Source organism: Gossypium arboreum, chromosome 10, assembly GCF_025698485.1.
Source record: "Gossypium arboreum isolate Shixiya-1 chromosome 10, ASM2569848v2, whole genome shotgun sequence".
Taxonomy (NCBI): Eukaryota; Viridiplantae; Streptophyta; class Magnoliopsida; order Malvales; family Malvaceae; genus Gossypium; species Gossypium arboreum.
The window spans coordinates 115,562,878-115,584,559 of NC_069079.1; the positions used below are offsets into that span (position 1 = coordinate 115,562,878).

At 33.5% G+C, this 21,682-nt stretch overlaps 1 protein-coding gene across 1 annotated transcript; it reads right to left on the reverse strand.

Moving 5' to 3' along the window:
• Positions 1-17,743: 17,743 nt before the first annotated feature.
• On the reverse strand, positions 17,744-20,996 carry LOC108487893 (uncharacterized). Its single transcript, XM_017792232.2, has 4 exons — positions 20,895-20,996; positions 20,685-20,819; positions 20,331-20,534; positions 17,744-17,821 (listed from the first exon to the last, which is right to left on the reverse strand). The coding sequence occupies exons 1-4, from the start codon at positions 20,994-20,996 to the stop codon at positions 17,744-17,746; spliced, it is 519 nt and encodes a 172-aa protein (XP_017647721.2).
• Positions 20,997-21,682: the final 686 nt, after the last annotated feature.

A 21,682-nucleotide genomic window follows, 5' to 3' on the forward strand; every position in this document is an offset into this window, starting at 1 on the left:
TAATTTAAAACATGAAAATAAGGAATGGACTGCATTAAAAGGGCGCAAAAATGTGGAGGGACTCATCGCGTAAATAGCCCAAGGTTACAAAACACGCGGATCCTCTCCTATCCGGGTCGAGTCGCACGTGGATGGTCCAAAACGGTGCCGTTTTGACACCTGGACTCCCACCTAAAACGGCGCCGTTTTCGTAAGTGTATGAAAGGCCCTTTTTTTTGTTTTATTCCATTTTAGCCCTAGATTTTTCTGAAAAAAAAACTACAGCCCTTCTTTCCTCCCCCCTCTTTCTTGCGGCTAGGGTTTCAAAGCCCTCATGGCCACCGTTGCCATGGTGCCACCACCGGCAGTGGTCAATGACGCGAGGAGATAGGCTTATTCAGCCCTTTTTAGATCCATATTCGAGGATCTAGTGTTTCCTTCATGAAAAATCAAGAGGGAAGCCCCCCCACCTTCGTCGGATCCGGTTCAAATGGAGAAGAACTCCGACGATACCGACGGTTCAAGGTTCAGGTAACGACTTTCTCTCTTCCTTTTCCCTTTTTGTTTCAAAACTGATTTTTTGAAAAGAAAATCAAAAACAAAAAAAATAAAAAAATTGAAGATGTATATAAAATAAAGAAACGGAAATAAACAGACGCAAGAATAAATTTCAACCTTTTCCCTTTTTTTTTTGATTGCTTGAATCGTCTGCGTGTATTTACAAACTGACTTTTGTTTCGGTTTTATAACCGATTACAACAGGAAAGAAAACGCTCCCCTTTCTCTGTTGTTGCTGCTTCTGTTGTTTTTTGGGTTTGTTTGCAGGTGCACGAGGTCAACGAAGGCAAAAACCGACCATTTTGGTGCAAAATGGTGGCAGAGGAGCCTGGGGTGGTCAGGTCTCGGGACCAGGCACGGGTGGTGCGCTCGGGGCACGTGGGGGAAGCGGCGCAGCGCAAAGGAGGCTCAGAAACCCTAGGGTTTCTGAGTTGGTTTAGTTCTTGGGCCTTTTGGACCCTTAGGTCTGGGCTTATTGGGCCATCCAAATATTGGGCTTGTATTTGGATTTTTATTTAAACGGGCCGGACAAAATTGAGCCCGTACACATTTAATTGTTAAATATTGAAGATTGTTATCAACTCATCTGAGAAGACTTTATGTGAAAGAATCAAGACAAGAAAGGATTGAAGGCAAACTTTTATTGTAATAAGATCTTATTTTTAAAGGAGTTTGGTTATTAAAAGATCATTACCAGTATATTAATTATTTGAAGACCTTTTAAGTAGCTATTTTGATCTTAGTCAAGCTAAGCATGAATAAACCAAGAATATAAGGTTAGTATTATCATTCCACGATTCTTGTGAGTCAAAGGCTTAAGATTATTGACAAAGATAAAGTCTATGAGCCTATTCTACTTGAGTTGAAGTATTCTTCTAGATGGGAGAAAGGAAAACATGCTGCAACTAATTTTGAAGAGGAAGTCTTAGATAAAGATATTGAGGATGATGAGCTAACGCTAGACTCAATTGCAACTGGCTTAACAATTGCTAGGCCAACAAGTGCCACTCAGGCTAGACTCATTGAACACTTGAATTAGGAGTTGGCTTGCCTGGACAGAAGACAAAAGCATATCGTTATAAGTTTGGCCACCTTTCTCAGCAATAGTAAATGCCTTTTGACATTTTTGAATAAAAAAGGGGGAGAATGAGCTCAGAAAAGTATGCTGATTTTGGTAGGTTTATTGAAAGTAAATTTTTTTGCTAGTTGGTTGGTTGATGGAAATTATATGTAGTTGTTGAACTTGAAGTTTTCTTTTATTTTTGTGTGAAATATTTTTATAGTAGACTGATAATGTTTGGGCATATAGTTAATGATAGTATGACCTTAGGTTGTTGCTTGATTATTCCCCAACTTTTCTATGATACATTTTTACATGTGTGCTAATTGTTATTGCTTTCCTTACCTTGCATTAATAGTTGATTTCATGGTTTAAATTCATAGTTGAGTGTATGAATTAAGGAGTCATATTGGGTTGTTTATCCTTGCTTGACATGCCAGTAAGTTTTTGTTCAAAAAAGGCCAAAAAAAGGAGATGGATAATGCTAGTTATAGCAGCTGCCAACTTCTATGCCATATGCAACTTAAGAAAAAGCTAGCAAATATTATTATTTGCCTTATTTGACGGACATATTTTGAACAAATTGATTTGGACCTTTAATTGTTGCATATTGAATATAGTTAGCAACTCATCTAAAAATACTTTGTGTAAGAATAAAAAAAATAATGATTGAAATTAGACTTTCAATGCAATTTAACTTTCAATAAATACAAGATTTGATCATTAAAGGAGTTCGATTACTAGATCACTGTCAACGTGTTGATTTTTTTTTTTTATAGACAGTGTGTTGATTATTTGAAAACCTTTTCAAGTGACTATTTTTTTGAATAAATTATTGTAATTCAACAAAAACCTTTTTACTTTATATATATTATAATACTTGTTTAGATTATATGTACAAAAGAGAGTGCACATTAGTTGTTTATTTAGGAATTGTTTTCTAGTGCAAATTTAGTAAGTAAACTGAAGTAATTCAATCGGTTTACATCTAACCTTCTAAGTGGAAAGTCTTGGAGGGAAAATGATCTAAATTGACATATAGGAGTGAGGTTGTAACTTAGTGAGTAAGTTGAATTTAAGTCACAACTTTTACTTGTTATTAATAGTAAAATACTCTTTAAGTAAGGCCCTATAGACGTAGGAAGTTTTCGAACTACGTAAATATATAATTTTCTGCAATTCATATCTATTTTTCTTTCAATAATTACTTTGTCTAATTGTAACAAAACAAATCGTTGACAAGTAAAAAAAAGAAAAAAACCTTTATGAAAATATACAAAAAGCCATTCAATTTTGATTAAAATTACGTTTTGATCATCTAACTTTCAAAAATTACGTAATGGTCATTAACGTTATCCGGTTGTTACATTTTGGATGATAGTTTGTAAACTTCTGTTACCCCTTAGAGAAATGATGGTGTGACATGTTAACTCAAGGAGTTAATAACTAAATTGACCCTGAACTTACCTAAAATATCATTTTGATACTTTTAATTATAATATTTCACAATAAAAATTTTAAAAAGTTAAAAACTCTACCAATATTAAAAACTAAAATAAAAATTCTTAAATTTCATAATTTAACTTCTAAACTTATAAAAACATTTTTAAAATTTCTATATGTATCAAGCCTTTAAGTTAATGTGCCATGGCATCTTTCGTTAAAAAGAGTAATAAAAGTCAATAAACAAGTGATTAAAATGTAACAACTTGATAATTTAAAATTTAAGAATTGTGACGCAATTTTAATCTAAGTTTAATTACCATTAATGGATTACTATTAATGATATTTTGTTCCATAGTTGCCATTAAAATGGGGCAGACGGGACCATTCCAAGAAGCAAAGAATCCATTCCTTTTCAAGTATATCTCTTAGATGAATGGTTATCCACTGCAATTTAGTTGTGCAAACTCTAGAACTGCAACTTGGCATTGGCGTTCATGCACTACTTCCTGTTTCAACATATATTCGTACCTAATGTATTCTTTTTGGTATTTTTTTCTAGAAATGTTGCCTTTTCTGACAAGAAAAAAAATGGCATGGCACATTGGCACTAATTCAGAACCAATGGAGAGTCAAATGCAAGACAGAAAAGAACCAGATACATGCCCAAAAAGTATAGCAGTTAAACACCATTTAAATACTATTTGCTCATTGGCCCAGGCAATCTGCAATCTGACCCTGTGCTGACTGACCAAACAAACCACAAATTGTGCCTTTAAACAGAACCTTAATTGTTCCAATCATTGTCCTTTTTGAAAACTAAATTTCACTGTTCCTAAATATATTCTTGTCCTCTGCAACAATCTCCAATTTTGTTGAATTTATTCCTACAATTATCTTTTAAAAATTATATTTAATTCCAATTCTTTTCTTTAGGTACTATTATATTTTAGCTTTTTATTGAAAAAATAAACAAATTCATCTCAGTACATAAAATGAGTGAGCAAAACAGTCAATTCATTAAAATTTGATGTAAATTAGCCGTAAACCTTTACACATTTATTTAATTTGTCCCCTACTCTTTTAATGGAAGTAAATTAGAAAATTTTAAAATTAGTCAAAAGGGCCTCGAACAAATAAAACAGAATTATTAAATCTTTCTAAAATTTAAAAATTATTAAAAATATATAAAATTTATAAAAAAGTTATAGGAATGTTAAAATTCATACTAAAAAAATAACAATACTAACCCATTACAATCTAATGGTTATATGATTTTTAAAAAAAATTGATCACTTTATTGGGTGAGTATTGTTATTTTTAATAAAAAAGTTATAATTTTAAAAAGGTTAAAGTACTAAAAAAGCCCCTCGAAAACAATTCAAAAAACAATTGAGTCCCTGGTTGAAAAGTGTAATCAATTGGACTCTTAATCTAAAAATAAATAACAATCAATTCGCCTTTTGAATTGTCATTTCCTTAAGGCCCCTAATAGACCATTAAGTGTTGATGTGGCGGGTGACGTGATGACTGACGTGAAAAAATATTGACGTTGAGGGTTTAATTAATTTTTTATTATTTTAGGAGGACTTAATTGATTTTTATCATGAAGTTGACGTCATGTCAACCGCTACTTCATCAAAATTTTCATGTCATACACTGTGTCATCTGACACGTCAACACTTAACGATCTATCAGGGGCCTTAATGGAAATGATAATTCTGAGGGTTCAATTGATCATTATTTTTAGATTAAGGGTCCAATTGATTGCACTTTTCAACTGGGGACCCAATTAATTTTCAAAGGGCTTTTTTAATACTTTAGCCTTTTAAAAATTTTATAATTTTTTTATAAATTTTGTTTATAATTTTATGATTCTAAGTAGTTTATAATTTTAAAAGGTTCTAATTGATTTTTTTAATTTGTTACTAAAGCCTTTTCGACTCTTTAACCCTATTAGATTCAAAATTTTATAATTTACTTCAAATAAAATAGTGGGGTCAAATTAAATAAATGTTTAAAGGTTGATGGCTAAATTTATTATTATTCCTTATATATAAACAACAAAACAAACATTTAACAGTTGAATTTATTTTAACAGAGAGACTATTTTATTCACTCATCTAACGTAGATGGTTTTATTTGTCTATTTTTTCAGTAGAAAGGCTAAAATATAATCCAAGGTATAGTAAGGGGGTGTTGTGATACTTTTACCCTTTATTTCTATGTTAAGGTTTCCTTTTTTTGCAGCAATGGAACCCCAACAAGTAATTAATGACAATTCTTTTGGATTTTAGTAACAAAACATCCTTAAAACATCCAAATGAAAAGAAATGTTTCTTCTATGACCCATATAAAAGGATATTTTGACAGCTATTTGAAACATTTCAAGCCCACAAGGAATCATGAATGACAGATCTACATTGTTCTTTTGAAACCACTACTTTTGAACCAGTCGTAATGCTGTTTTTTTTTTTTCTTTTAATTTTTCAATGTCATCAATAGATACAATGCTTGAAGACAGACTCAACTCCAAATCTCCACTCCATCCATTTCTCAGGTTCCTGAATAGATTAAGAAAATGAACTAATACATAGGGTCCACTTCCATCACAACCCCCCACATTATGAGGGACATTGAATATGTGTTGCTATTGTGACCTATGTTATTAGGATTTCAATGTCAGCGGATATCGGTATATGATATATTCAGATTTTTTTAAGTTCTTTAAATTATCTAAATCTTTTTTGAAAGATAATCTTTTCATACCCGTATTTAAATGTGTCGAATATGGTGTTGAATAAAAATACAAAAACTTCGAGTTACGTAGATAGGCACATTGTTTGCTGAATGCTCATTTTCTGGCTAGAACATGTCACTTCTAAGCAAACAATCATGAGCAGTTCATTGACAAAATCCGCATATCAAGGGATTATTTTCAACTTTCAAGCCAAACTCTGCCTGTATAATCGTGAACATAACTTGTCCACGTCTCCTGGAGGAGGCATTCACTTAATTTGCTAGTCACTTCACGTAATTCCGAAACTTCTGGTTTTCTTAAAAGAAATCGATTAGCAGTGGGATTTTTCAATGCTTGAAATTGGTTATCAATGGCGTCCTCAAGCTGATGATTTGAACCTTAGAATGTTGCCATAGTGTGTATTGAACTGAAAGCATATAACAAACGACCAAGTGATTTCTTACTCTATATTACTCTTCATCATGAATCTTACCAAACCAGTTGAAATTTTTATTTTGCTTTACAACTTATACATATTGCAAAATTTGTTTTTCTTTGTAGTAAACCATACATAGGTGTGAAAGATTTTAGCATAATTTATGAACACAATTAAGTTTAAAGCCAAATGTTCCAATTTAAGGCGATTAAGTTATTTATTTTAGTAGATATTCAACCATATCTATTCATTTGGGTACTTGATGTTTGTACTAAATTGATGGCATAATATTAAATTTAGCTCTTAACGTTTATATCTCTTATCAATTTAACTATTATTATTTATTTTGAGTTAAATTTGACCCTCAAACTTTCAAAAAAGCCCCAAATTGTGTTGTTTTAACAAAATGGTGATTAAAGCATTAATTTTTTTAACGATATAGGCATGACAATCCACATGACAATTCTTGTATACTTCATGCTGACTTGGCACTATTTATTCTATATATCTTATCAATTTATCGTTATGTTTTTATTCCGATTCTGCATCAAATATTGTTTGTGTAATATTAAGTTTTGGTTTACATAATACCAAGATCTTTAAAATTTTATATGTGGTATCATACGAGCCTATCTATAATTATTTCTAATAAGGGACTCAAATTAAAATTATGAGTTTATTATATCAATGAATGTACACTAAATCGCTTTTTATACAATGATGATTTGAACTTGTATTATTTTTAAAGTAAATGATGAAATTTGTAGTGATATTAATAGTAGAAAAAATTAAGTTTGGTATAATTGGCACATGCTTTGCATTATTATTATTATTATTATTGTTATTATTATTATTGGATTAGTTCTTATGAAATTTAAATTTAATGCAATCATTTTGGTTTTATGATTTTTTTTTTGGATTTGGTGGATTCTTATGTACTGTCTTGCATTTATGTATTATTTTGTAGTTATTTCACTTCATTTACATGTCATATTTATTGCATTTGAATCTTGAATTTGCATTATTAAAAATAAATATGTTATTATTAACTTAAGCTGTGAGAACAAGAACTTGTACAGTTGTACCGTAAATAATGAGAGTGATCAAATAAATTGAGATTTATATTTTTGTGAATATATAATTATTGCCAACAACTTTAATATCACATTTCCACAAGCTGAAAGAGTGAAAGAATATCTTACATTTAGAGGAAGAACGTTTCTGTTCTACAAATAAGTCAATTATTGGTACTTTAATGGGACAACTCACAACCATGATGTTTGATGGGTTGAAGGGAGTGTATGAACATACCATTGACATGACTAATATTGTAGCATGACTAAAGACCAAGAGAATGATGGTGGATGACTCTTTCTTAGCAAAGTTCATTTTGAAGTCACCACCACCGAATTATGAGCCATTTCAAATTAATTACAACATTATTAAAGATAAATGAAATGCTAAAGAATTGGCCATTAAGCTTGTCTAGGAGGAAGTAAGATTAAAGAGTTCATGAAATTATTCCATCAACTTTATAGGTCAAGGAGCTAGCAAAAAGACTTAAGGAGAAAACCAACAAGTTTAAGAAAAAGAAAAACATATCTGTCAATGTCTTTAATGGCGAGAAAATGAAACGGATAGCAAATAAGTGTCATCACTTCTGTAAGAAAGGGCATTATCAGAAAAATTGCTAAAAGCACAAAGTTAGGTTTGAAAAGAACAATTATTTTAATGATTCTATATGTTTCAAATCAAACTTAATTGAAGTTCTTAATATTACTTGGTGGTTTGATTCTAGTGCTACTACTCATATATATCAAACATTATGCATGGATTCATTCATGTCGGAAAAAAATCCGATTCAAAAACGATTTTCTTGTATCGTGGAAAAATAAAAATTTTAAAAATCGAATCGATTTGTAATATTTATAGCAATAATTTTTTTCTCGAAATAATACTTGTGCTTTGAGTAAGACGGATCCTAGATGTTCCTAGCTTTCATTCGAATAGTTTTTTTTCTTTATTCTCGTACCACGAACTGCTTCTAGTATGGGCTTGAATAATTACAAATTAAACACAAAACCATAAATAATTTTCTTACTTTTAGTAGGAAAGTAGATTTCTCTTGTAGAAACCAGTAGAATTATTATTCCCGGAAAGTAGAAGTTATACTTAGAAATAAATTCTCACTATTTTCGGGTAGAATAACAATATCTCAAAAATTGTGTATAACTTATTATATTTTTAGCCTTACCAGTGCCATTTATTTATAGGGAGAGGAAATGAAACCCTAGTTGAATTAGTAGAATGCATTTAGTGTCTAATTAATAAAAAAGCTCGATCCCCTAGTTAAACTACGAGAGAAGGGTGGTTAATTGGGTGTGCCTCCCCTCATATGTATTATGATAGGGATTCATGCCTCTCCTGTATTGGGTTCAATTATATGTGCTTTGTAAACTTTTAACTCAACACTTTATAATTTAATCCAACCCAATATATGTTTTTCTATTTCACGAAATAGACATTATTTATTAAATTAATATAACTAAACTAAAATTTCCAATTAAATAATTTTCTCAATTCGATTCTAATTTCATTAAAATCATCGCAACTTTACCATAAAATAATCTATAATAAAATATATTAAATTTCTACATTCAACGAATTCACAATAATCAATTAATTTAATTCCATTTTCGAACTTCAATTAATTAAATAATAATTCGAAAAACTTAAATTAATTATCATTCATTTTCGAATGTAACTTATTTCTATAACTTTATCATTTGTATCCATTTTTATTTATTTGATTTAACATGCAATTCATTTGTGGTTTCAACGAACTAGCGGAGGGATCGATTGGACATATGTGATTAGGGCTTAAATGATTTATAATTAAGTTCCAACTTTTCGCCTATTAATTATAAACTCATTTAGTCACGAAGTCTTTCCACTATAGTCTCGTGACTAAGCTCTCCCAATTACATACCATTACGAAAGCTATTCGAATAGTGCTCGTCTAATAACCTTGTCATAAGTGTGTTACCCTCATAGAATATCCTTCATCTCTTTGGGATAAATTCCTTCTCCAAGTATAATCTTATTTTATCTCATGGTAGCTATTACATCTTCCTTCATGAAAAGTCAATTACTATCATACAGTAATTAAGTCATTCATCACAAAAACAAACGACCCATGGCCACATTTACTTTTCATCTATCATGTAATGCCCATGAGAGGATATCATTTACGCATGTCTTGGGCTATGAATTCCATGATTGTGGATGATGCTACATATTGCATAAGTTGTATGCCCAACACACCAACTTTCGGCTCCTTATCTATTTGTACTCAGGCTTTTACTTACATCAAAGTGTACGAGTCACACATACATAATCCGTCATTCACTCAGGATTTAGGTATACCACAATATGAACATCACAAGTGAATAAATCCATAAACGAATTCAAGATCTATTCTTATTGGATCCAGTCTGATGTATTGTCGGTTCAGTCAATCACATCTATGTCTCTATCTTCTGGGTGTCATCTGCTTCGATGTCCAAGACAAAACATCTCCCCAATTGGACTTGATAGATGAAATAATAGTCTTTCAATCGGTTTGCTCATTTTTTATTAGATTAAGGATATGTTTATGCTCATCTACTAATAAAAGTTGTCTTTTCATGTTACGATCTGATCACGTAAACTGCTTAGTATTAGTTAAACATTAGACAATCAGTGAGCTAATATTTACTTTTATTTTTCTTTACATACAAAAACCACGTGAAGATAATATACAAAGGGTATTAATGTAATTCATGAATAATTTTATTAAACCAATCTGCCCGAAAAAATAAAAGTGTACAAAGATGTAAATACTACACTTAGGGCACAGATCCAACACTTCAATTCGTATCACAAACCCAAATGAAGATTTCCTATATATGGGGAATCATGTCAAGGCTTCGATTGAGGGCATAAGGACTTACTATTTCTTGGAATCAACAAAAATCTCATTTCGTTTTCACAAGTCGTAAATAATGATGGTCTGATAAATGGTTGGATTCCACGAAAGATGAGTTGAAATCTATGGAACAAAAAAAGTTTGGGATATTGTTGCCAAATGTGATATTGAACAATATAAACGTAGATTTGTTGCCAAATATTATACTTAAAAGGATGATATTAATTATAAATAGACTTTCTTATTAGTCTCCAAGAAAGACTATTTAAAAATTATTGTGGAGTTAGTGGCTTATTATGTTTTAGAGTTACACCAAATAAATGTGAAAACAACATTTTTAAATGGATATTTTGAAGAAGTTTATATAGACCAATCTAAAGGTTTCTTACTTGAAGGAAAATGTCATATGTGTACAACTTAAGATGTAGCTTTTGGATAAACAAGTTTAGAAAATGCAACGGAAAATAAATTTAGGGAAAAACTAGAGTTTTATATTTTTTTTCCAAAACAAGATTTGGTTGTGATATCTAAGGTAATAAACACTTAATCAAAATTATAGAATGAGCGCTTCGACCAAGTAGTCTTCTTCGCTACCTCAAGCTCCCGTCTGTCGAGTGTGAGCTCGCTTCGAATCAAAAAAAAATTTCACAAAAATCACCAGTAGGGTAATTTACAATTTCTTTAAACTTTTGGGTCAAGTTGTAAATCAGAAAAATATCTCTAGAAATTTTCTGAAATAATCTCTTTAGAGAATTTTCTCCTAACAACTTTCTCTTGAATTCAAGTGTGTGAAAAATAATGACCCAATGCTCTCTTTAGATAGGGAGAGTTTATAGAGTTCAACAATGATCAAACTTAATCACTTTAATATTAAATTAATAAAATATTTATCAAGATAAATATTAGATTAAATTTAATGTTAAATCTTATTAAAATAATAGAATGTTTATCACTATAATATTAAATTAATAAAATACTATTAACATAAGTATTAAATTTAATTTAATATTAAACTATTAAAATAATATTATTTTTGGAATAATTAATCTGAAATCAAATTCTCTGATAGAGTCCTAGTAGGAGTATAACTCTACCACTGTTCAACTACTGACGACCAACCGCCGTCATCCACTGGGATGTTGCCATCACAGCCACTGGCACCAATGTGTCCAGTGAAGTAGGTGTGACACCCTTACAGCACCCCGAGCCGGTTTGGCAGCAGCTAGTTTGGTCTGGGTCAATGACGACCCGACCGATTCGGTCTAGCCACTAGTTGGACCATCGCTCCGATTTCACATATAGGCCTGGTTCGACCAGTTTTTGTATCTTGGTCTCGATTTTGGGCTCTTGGGCCCAATTTACGATCTCAAGTGCAATTTTTGAGTTCAGTTACCCATTGGGCCAATTGTCTAACTTAAAAATTAACTTCTAAAAATATCATATTAATTTTAATTAATTTTATTAATTTAATTTTACTTGATCAAAATTAAATTTTCCAAAAACCACTTAGATTTTCCAAATTAATTTTTGAAGAAAATTTTTTAATCAAATTCTTTAGTTGAAAAATTCTCACAACCACCTAATTTAATTCTACATCGAATAAATTGACTTAATTAAATTATTCCCAAAGTCGTAGAATTTTCTTCTGATTCAAATGCAATCCGATCGAACTTTTGTTGAGCTAGCGGAGGGACCAATCAGACATATACAATTAGGCTCTAGTGATTGCAATTATGTCCAGAAGCATCATTCTGATAATTGAAATTACTTAATCATGGAGTCAGTCCACAATAAGTACCATAATTGAAAGCTCCTTATTGTATACTCTTTACGAAAGCAATTCATCCGACTATTTTTCCCAATGACCTCGTCATGTGTATGTTACTCTCATATGATATCATTGATTCCTTTAAGCTAAATCCGTTCACTCAATACAATCCTATTTTATCTCATTGTCATCATTGTCTCTTTTTAATGATTAATATGATCATTGTCAACAAATGACTGTGATAAATTGGTCATTCGAGAATAAGCAACCCGTGGCCGCATTCCATATTTATCAATGCACACAATGTCAGTGAGAGGATATCATTAACTCTTTAATTGAGCTATGAATTCCACTGTTGCTAGTAAAGCCATATCAAACACAAGTCATGTACCTAACATAACGGCTATGGGCTCGATCATTTTTAGAGCATAAGTCTCCATTTATATCAAAGTTGTAATACTGCTAACTTGTATCCGACACCGAAATAGGGTTACGAAGCATTACTGGACTTATAAATCAAAAAACCATACATTTCATGTTCAATTCTGAAACAAACTAAAATTCATAATAAACATTAATATAGTCTCTAATACGAGCCCTCGAGGCCCAAAATAGACATTAAGAGTGGTTCGGGACTAAACCGAGTACTTAAGAAATTTTTAGAAAAACATGGAAAATTTTTCAAAGTGCAGAGGACACACGCTCGTGTGGCCAGGCCGTGTGTCTCACACACCAAGTGACACACCCGTGTCTCAGGATGTGTGGACATTCAAAATAGGGACACACAATCGTGTCCCAACCTTTGTCCTACCATGTGTAACTCAATGACTTGGGTCACACGGCCAGACCACACGCCCGTGTGCCAGGCCGTGTGCTAGGCTGTGTGAAAATGAGGGTATACTGACTTGTCCCACACAACCAAGCCACACGCCCATGTGCTAGGCCATGTGAATACTACTGACTTGAATTCTATAGAAGGATCAGGGGACGCACGGTCGTGTCACCTGGTCGTATGTCACACACGGCTAAGACACACGCCCGTGTCTCTACCCATGTGGACAAAAATAGACCATTTTTCAAGCCATAATCCTCACCCACATTAGTACCAACCTATACACATCAACTTGCACACAACCATGGCATAAATAGGCACTCAAAACCAACCAATACCAAGTTTATAACATGTACTTCCACACATACAACATTATATCCATAAACATATTCAATTGATCACTTTAAAACTTACCAAATATGCTTCTAAAGTATACTAACCTCACCTATGAGATCTTGTGCCTAAATTCAACTTGCACACCACATTTCAACTTCAACCATTTGGTACCCTAATACCAATTCACAAACAAGGCATTGCATGTCAACCATACATCATATACAATAAGGCCGTTTACATATTTACATAACAAAATTTACCAAATTCAAGCCAAATCAAATGGCTAAATACACAATAAAACATAAAGGCTACCATTGCCAAAATGACCTATACATGCCATTTAACCCAAAATATAAAGTCATTAGTACCAAAATAATGTTTGATAGTGTAATGCAATCTCTGACAACTTCCAATTCGAGTGAGCTTTCAAAACACTGTAAGGTACAGAAAAATAAACAGAGTAAGCAATTAAGCTTAGTAAGTTCTTGCGATACGAAATTAGACTTACCATTTGACTATATTTTAAGTAAGCAACTCAAAGCAAGGCACAATTCAAATTGGTCAAAATCTATCATACAATCATAATCATGTTAGTCATATATTCACATAAAACCGAGAATCATTTATGAATTCATCAATTAATTGAATTCCATGTACTTGTAACATTTAAGCCATGTAAACATATATCAAATGTCAACCATTTCCATGTAAATACCTATTCTTGTTCATATCGAACTTGTATAATCTCATAATAACACTATACCCATTGAACCACTTAGAATATCATTAGATACGTGGGTGATACACACGAGGTGCACAGAACTGTAGTCCGTCAATTCTTGTACATGTATGCTCCTACGAGCGATAATCGGTAAACTCCTTTGCGCTGAATATTAGTAAGCTCATACGAGCTGAGTATCGGTAAGCTCATACGAGCTGTGGTGAGTCCACAACAAATGCAGGACATCAACCAAAATGGTAACCCTAATGACATGTCATTTGTATCCTACGAATTCCTAAGGTTCAAACGAGGCTCGGTATTATTTGTACATAGTCGATTATGCTCTCGATAATTATACATAATAATTAAATCATTCACATTCATATATTTCCATTTAAAGCATATAAATACATAATTTAATTACACGAACTTACCTCAACCTCAAAAGGAGAATATGATCGTTTAGTCCATGACTTTATCTTTTCCTCAATTTAGTTCCAAATGTTACTTTTCTTGATCTATATAATCAAATTTAATTCATTTAACCATTATTCTAATCAATTCAATCCAAATTTCATGTTATGGCAAAATTACCATTTTACCTCTAAACATTTAACTTCTTTACAATTTAGTCCTTGGGATCATAAAATGAAATTCATGCAATTTCATCCACATCTAAGCCTAGTAGAATCCTATATATGCTTTTAGTAGCCCAAAAATTTCACAATTTCACACATTAGACACATAACTTTCATATTTCACAATTTAACCCCTAATTGACAATTTCAACAAAAATCACTTAACAAAAAGTGTTTAACTCACAACAAGGATTCATTTTCTTCCATTAAACTTCACAAACAACTAACGTGAGTTCATGAAAAAACCCTATACTTTCAACCATATTACAAATTAGTCCCTGGGTTAGCTAAGTTAAGCTACAACGATCCCGGAAACATAAAAATCATTAAAAATGAAACAAAAACGCACCTATATGCAAGAGAAGAAGTGGCCGAATATTGAAGCTCCAAAAAACCTTATTTTCTTTGTGTTTTTCGGTGGAGAATATGAAGCAAGGATTTGGTATTGTTTTGTTTTATTTAATTTACTCATTTATTACCTATTTACCATTTTGACCTTACGTAACTTTAAAAATAACAAAATTACCAAGCCATGTTCATCCACTATCACTTTTAATATCTAATTATCATATAAAGACTTCCAATTTAAAGTTCTATAGCTATTTAGCACCTTTAACTAATAGAACACGAGTTTCGCACTTTATGCGTTTTAGTCCTTTTTCTCTAATTGAACATACAAAAGGTAAAATGTCTTAAAGAAATTTTTATACCATAATTCTAACATGTTGTAGATATTAAAATAATATTAAAATAAAATTTCCAACTTCAGATTTGTGGTCCTGAAATCACTGTTCTGATTTCATTAAAAATGGGTTGTTACAAAAGCACATGAGTTGCATACACATGGTTAGTGACTAACTCAGGATTTAGGTAAATCACACTATTAACATCACATGTGAAATAATTCATAAATGGATTTAGAATTAATTCATCTTAGGTCCAGTCTAATGTATCATTCTACCAATGAATACATATATGTCTCTACTCGTAGAGTCAACTGCTCTGATAGCCAAGATTAGCCATCTCCCTAATTGGAATTGTAGACGACATAATAATCCTTCTCTATATTTTAATCAAATGCTCACTTTCATTCATTTACGAGATTATGGACTCATTTAGATTATCTATTGAAGTAAGTTGTCTTTCTTGCAATGCAAACTTTCTTTACAATACCACTTATCTTCAGTTTGAATTTTAGACAATCAATGAGCTAATATTTGTTTGTCACAATTTCGCGATGTATGAAAAATATAAAATACATAAATACAAAATACATAATAATGAAATGTGAAATTAACTTTATTTATTTATTTATTTATCGTTCAAATAAGTAGAAAACAGTTACATGTTTACTACAATATGGACACATTTCCCATCAACAACAGCCTAATCTTTAGTGGTACTGAAAAATACAATTTCAAAACCTTATTTCTGTAAACCAAGATCGTAATAATTAAAAATAAAAATTAACGAAGATAATATAAAAATATATTAAAGTTTGGTCTAGTAATTTTGTTGAATTAATAGTTAATTAAGGCTTAGGGGCTAACTTGTAAAAGTCCATTCATTATAGAGTTTTGATTGTCAAAAGGTTTGACGACTTAAATAGCAATTAACCAGTAGTTTTAAATTGGTAATTAAACGATTATTTAGTGGATGTTAGCGGGAGGTGATGGCCATCTCCACTAACTGATATTAAAGTTAAAATTATGTTAGTTAATTAAGGTTTAATAAGTTAATTAGTTGTTAATTAGCATATAAATATCATGTTAAGTGGAAGGAAAGAGGAAAAAAAAAGCTTTCATCTTCTTCCTTCATGACCAGAACTCCATGGAAAGAAACGAGAAAAACCATTCTTTGAAGGTTTGATACTCGACCAATATCTAGGCAAGAAATTTAAGTCTTTTTCTTGTAATTATTATAGATTTGAGGTCATGGGAGCTTGATTTAGCTAGTTCATGTGTCAATTTGTGAAATTTGAAGTTTTAGAAAGTTGTCATTGTTTATTTCTTGAAGAATTAAGCTTGAAATAGAAGATTTTAAACTTAGATTATGAAAATGACTAGATTGTAAAGTTAACTTAGCTTGTTTGTCAACTTTGTTACATTAGGGACCAAATTGAATAAAAATAAAAGTTATCAAGAAATTATGTTAGAAATAGAAGGTCCCTAATAAGAATTTATGAAATCAGATTTTAATCCGAAGCTAGAAATTGAAAGTTATGGCTATTCCGAGTACAGGGACTAAATTAAATAAAATGTAAAATGTTAGGGATGTCAAGAAATTGAGTTCATATAGGCTCATGCATAACATAGTGTAGTACAAAAATGTTTGGTATTGATTGATGATATAAATTAAATTGTATAGATCAAGAATTGGATTGAAGTGAAGTTAATAACCAGAAGTTCAGAGTTTGTTTTTGTTTGTCGCAGTCTTTAGTAGTTACTATAGTTTTAGTTTAACTATAGTTTCTAGTATGTACTAAATAGAGTTTCCTCACAGTTTACTACCTACAGTAGTTTTAGAATATCACAACATTTTCAACTTAAACAAAAATCAGTTTCAGAATGCTTACAGGATCAGCGCTGAAGACTCGGTGTACCACATACTCAGTCAAATCATTTGAAATCATTTGAAAATAAGTTCTCAAAACAAGGTTTAAAACCCAAAATCCACAGCCGAGTTTTGCAACTTGACTCTGATACCACTAAATGTAACACCCCAAACCCGGCCTAGACGTTATGGCCGAACCTGGCGATGCCACATGATAGAGTGTTTGAAAACTAGGTTTTTATGATGAATCCGTTTTCGTTTAGCTACCTTTCTTATTTCTTGTTAATTCCAAAATCCTTACTCGTTTAATCGATTGTTTTAAACATAATTCGTCACGAAAGCTTTTAAAACTGTTTTGAGTAAATTGTGTTTTTACAGAAAACTTTGCCTTTTCGAAAACTGAGTTTTCCTACGTCTAGCAATTATAAATCCATAAAAATAAATAAAAACCAAATTTAAGCAAAAGTCTCAAAAATTCCCCAAATTACATCCAAATAAACCACGGTAACTAAAACCATAAATCATAAAGTATAAAACGTAAAAGTCCAAAAACTGTGGTCACCGTCGAGTCCTCCACCGCACCGATCCAGTTAGGTCTGGGGATTACCTGTGCACATTAAACAGAGAGGGGTGAGTTTACATAAACTCAATGTGTAATCCCACAGAAAAAAATAGCAGTAAACACAGTGCACAGTCAATAACAGTCTTGGGCCTAAGCCCCTTTCAGCATCAGTAACGATTGAGCCTTGCCCAACTCAGTATCAGTATCAGTATGCACAAGGGCCTTAGCCTATCACAGTATCAGTAACAGATATACAGTACTTAGTAACCAAGTCCTACCTAACCAGCCTCTACACACCATCTCCGTCCAACCCTATACTCCATGTGGGGATTAAATTAACCCACCCATCTCTACACTTCAGTAAGTACAGAATGCGGGACAAAACAGTAGTTTGCAGCTCAGCTACTAATGTATTAGGCTTAAGAGCCTTTCAGTACACTTCCTCCAAATAAAATCAACCCAACCCCATGCAATGCAACATACAATACATGACATGCTATCTCATGATATCAGTACATATAACCAGTAAATGCATACATGCATACTATCATCATACTCAATATATATATCCATCCATCAATTAGTCGGTTCACACATTTAGGGGTCTAAGTAATGCTTACCAACCCTACAGTAGGTTCACAGTCGACTTAGACGACCCGGACAACATTAGCAATCAATTCAGTGCAAATGGGCTCATACGTTCATATGGCCTGCTTGTATGGTCCCACACGCCCGTACGGCCTACACAGCCCAAATTTACCTTGGTCATGTGGATTACATGACCTGGACCAAAATCCCACACGCCCATGTAGCCCACACGACCCAAAACAGTCTAGCTCGTGTGTCGCACACAGCCTGCCTAGCCATCTCAAGGCCATTTCTTACGCGCACGGCCTAGCCTCATCGATCACACGCCCGTTATAGGGCACACGGCCTACCACACGGGTGACCACACATCCGTGTGGCATCAACAGTGAGGTTTTTTGGCTTTTCGCCAAACCTTGTTTTCTACGTTACGGGTATACACCTAGTATCATTTGATGCTAAAACATCCCCCGACCATTCCAGAACCTAAAATTGACCAGTAACTCATCAATTACTCATTCAACCCGATTCCTAAACGAAAGCATAAGATGATAACCAACTTCTTAACCAACGAAAAGCGTTTCCTTCACTCGAACAATAGAAATTCCACGCACTTACAGTGACGATTCCAAACCCTCAGCCCCTCGAATATCTCCTAAGCACCAAAAGAGACCATTAGCAAAACGATCCGTTAAACAAATGAAAATTGAACCTACCAAAACTTACCTATCAGACGCGAATAGAGAGTGGAAGAAAGGCTGAGTTTCAGCAACCGAAAGGAGGAAAGTGAAAAAAAAAGAACAAATGATGAAAGGGGAGATGATCAGTTTTTCTGCAGATAGAATTTTAGGAAATTGATAACTCAAATCTCACTACCTACTCTATCTCAACCACCCACTACTTAGATTTTTAGTACAACTCAAACTCCCAGCCATCAAACCGAACAAAAATGTTCCTCCTTGTCTACGCAGAGATTCGAACACCAGACCTCCAGCATACTAATACTCCACTTAACCACTAGACCTGCAGGCCCATTCTGACATGTACTTACAAATACTTAAACTTAAGCCTACTGCGTTGGGTTTAGGGTTTTTTCAGAAAAATACCAGAATTTTGCCAAAGACATGACTTGAACTTGGAACCTCTCACACACATCTAGACACTTAACCACTGAAGCAGATCCATACTTGTGTCATATTTTCACAATAATAAAAATAAAAATTTGGGGCATTACAACTCTAACCCCCTAAAAAAATTTTCGTCCTCGAAATTTACATGATCAGACAATGTGAGGATACTGCTGATGCATCACATCCTCAGATTTTCAAGTAGCTTCCTCAGTGCTATGATTACACCACAAAAACTTCACTAGTGGAATGGACTTCTTCCTCAGAATCTTAACGTCGCGATCTAGAACCTGAACTGGCTCCTCCTTAAAGGTCAAGTCTGGCCTAACCTCAATCTCCTCAACAGGGACAATATGCATGGAATCAGAGCAGTAGTGCCTTAACATCGAGATATGGAACACATCGTGAATACGGTCTAACTCTGGAGGTAGCTCCAACTAGTAAGTGATCGGTCCTACTTGCTTCAAAATCCGGTACGGCCTAATAAACTTAAGGCTCAGCTTGCCCTTACGACTGAACCTCAGAATCTTTTTTCGTGGTGAGACCTTGAGAAATACGAAGTCCCCCACAAAATACTCAATCTCGTACCTCCTCAAATCCCTATAAGACTTCTGTCTATCGAAAGCTACCTTCAGACGATCTTTAATTAGTCGAATCTTATCTTCAGTCTTAAAAACCAATTCAGGACTCAAAACTCGACATTTACCCAACTCAGTCCAACATAGTATAGTACGACACTTATGACCATACAGGGCTTCATAAAGTGCCATTTGAATGCTAGACTGGAAGCTGTTATTATAGGCAAACTCTGCTAGCGGCAGATACTTTTCCCAACTGCCTCAAAAATCAATAACACAGCTCCTCAACATATCCTCCAGTATCTGAATCACCCTCTCCGGTTGACCATCGTTCTAAGGATGGAAAGCAGTACTGAAGTCCAAACTTGAACCCAGAGCCTCATGTAGCTTATTCTAAAATTGAGACATGAAGTGAAGATCCCTATCAGTGATGATCGAAATCAGTACCTCGTACAGTCTCACTATCTTAGAAATATAGAGCTTCGCCAGCTTCTGCAAAGAATAATCTATCCTAGCTAGGATGAAGTGTGCAGACTTGGTCAATCCATCCACGATGACCCACACTGAATCCCTCTTAGTAGGTGTTAAAGGCAACCTACTAACAAAATTCATCATTACTCGCTCCCACTTCCATAGCAGAATCTTAACCGACTGCAGCAAATCCGAAGGTAACTAATGCTCAACCTTAACCTCCTGGCATGTCAAACATCTAGCCGCAAAATTAGTAACCTCTCACTTCAATGCTGGCCACCAGTATAACTCACGGAGATCTCAGTAGATCTTAATCCCATCAAGATGTACAGCATAAGGGCTACTATGCGCCTCTTTTAAAATAAACTGCCTTAGATCAGTATCGTTCGGTACACATATCCGGCATCGGAAACACAATACACCCTCAGAGTTCAACCTAAAGTCCGTAGTGCTACCACCCTCAATCTGTCGAAACCGAAGACCCAAAGACTCATCCTCCAGTTGTTTACCCTTAATCTGCTTGATCTAAGTTGGTTTGACTTGCAGTTCAGCCAACAAACTCTTATCGTCAAACAGGCTAAGTCGAGCGAACACTGCTCTCAGATCTGTCATAGCCCTACGACTCAATGCATCTGACACCATATTGGCCCTGCCAGGGTGGAACTCAATAGTAGCTTCTTCTGAGTAATGAGGTACTTGAGGCTCTTGTGATCAGTGTAGATGACACACTTCTCACCATACAGATAGTGTCTCTAGATTTTCAAAGAAAAAAATAGGGCGGTCAATTCCAAATCGTATGTCAGATAGTTCACCTCGTGTGTCCTAAGTTGACGAGACACATATGCTACCACCTTACCATACTGCATCAACACACATCCCAAACCGACATGTGATGCATCACTATAAACCGTGAACTCTTTTCTAGGTTTCGACTATATCAAAACAGGAGCCTGAGTCAGTACAGTCTTGAGCTTCTTAAAGCTCTCCTGATGCGTATCAGTCTAGAAAAATGGTACACCCTTACGTAGCAGTTTAGTTAAAGGTGTTACAATCAATGAGAAGCCTTACAAAAACCTACGGTAATAACCTGTCAGCCCCAGAAAGCTGCGGATCTAAAACACATTCTTAGGCTGCTTCTAGTCCAATACCTCCTTAATCTTTTGAATTGAATCGAATCCCCTCCGCAGACACCACATGACCCAAAAAAGTTACTTCATGTGTCCATAACTCACACTTGCTGAACTTAGCATAGAGCTGCTTTTCCCTCAAAGTCTGAAAAACCACTTTGAGGTGCTTGTCATGCTCATCCTCAGTCCTTGAATAAACCA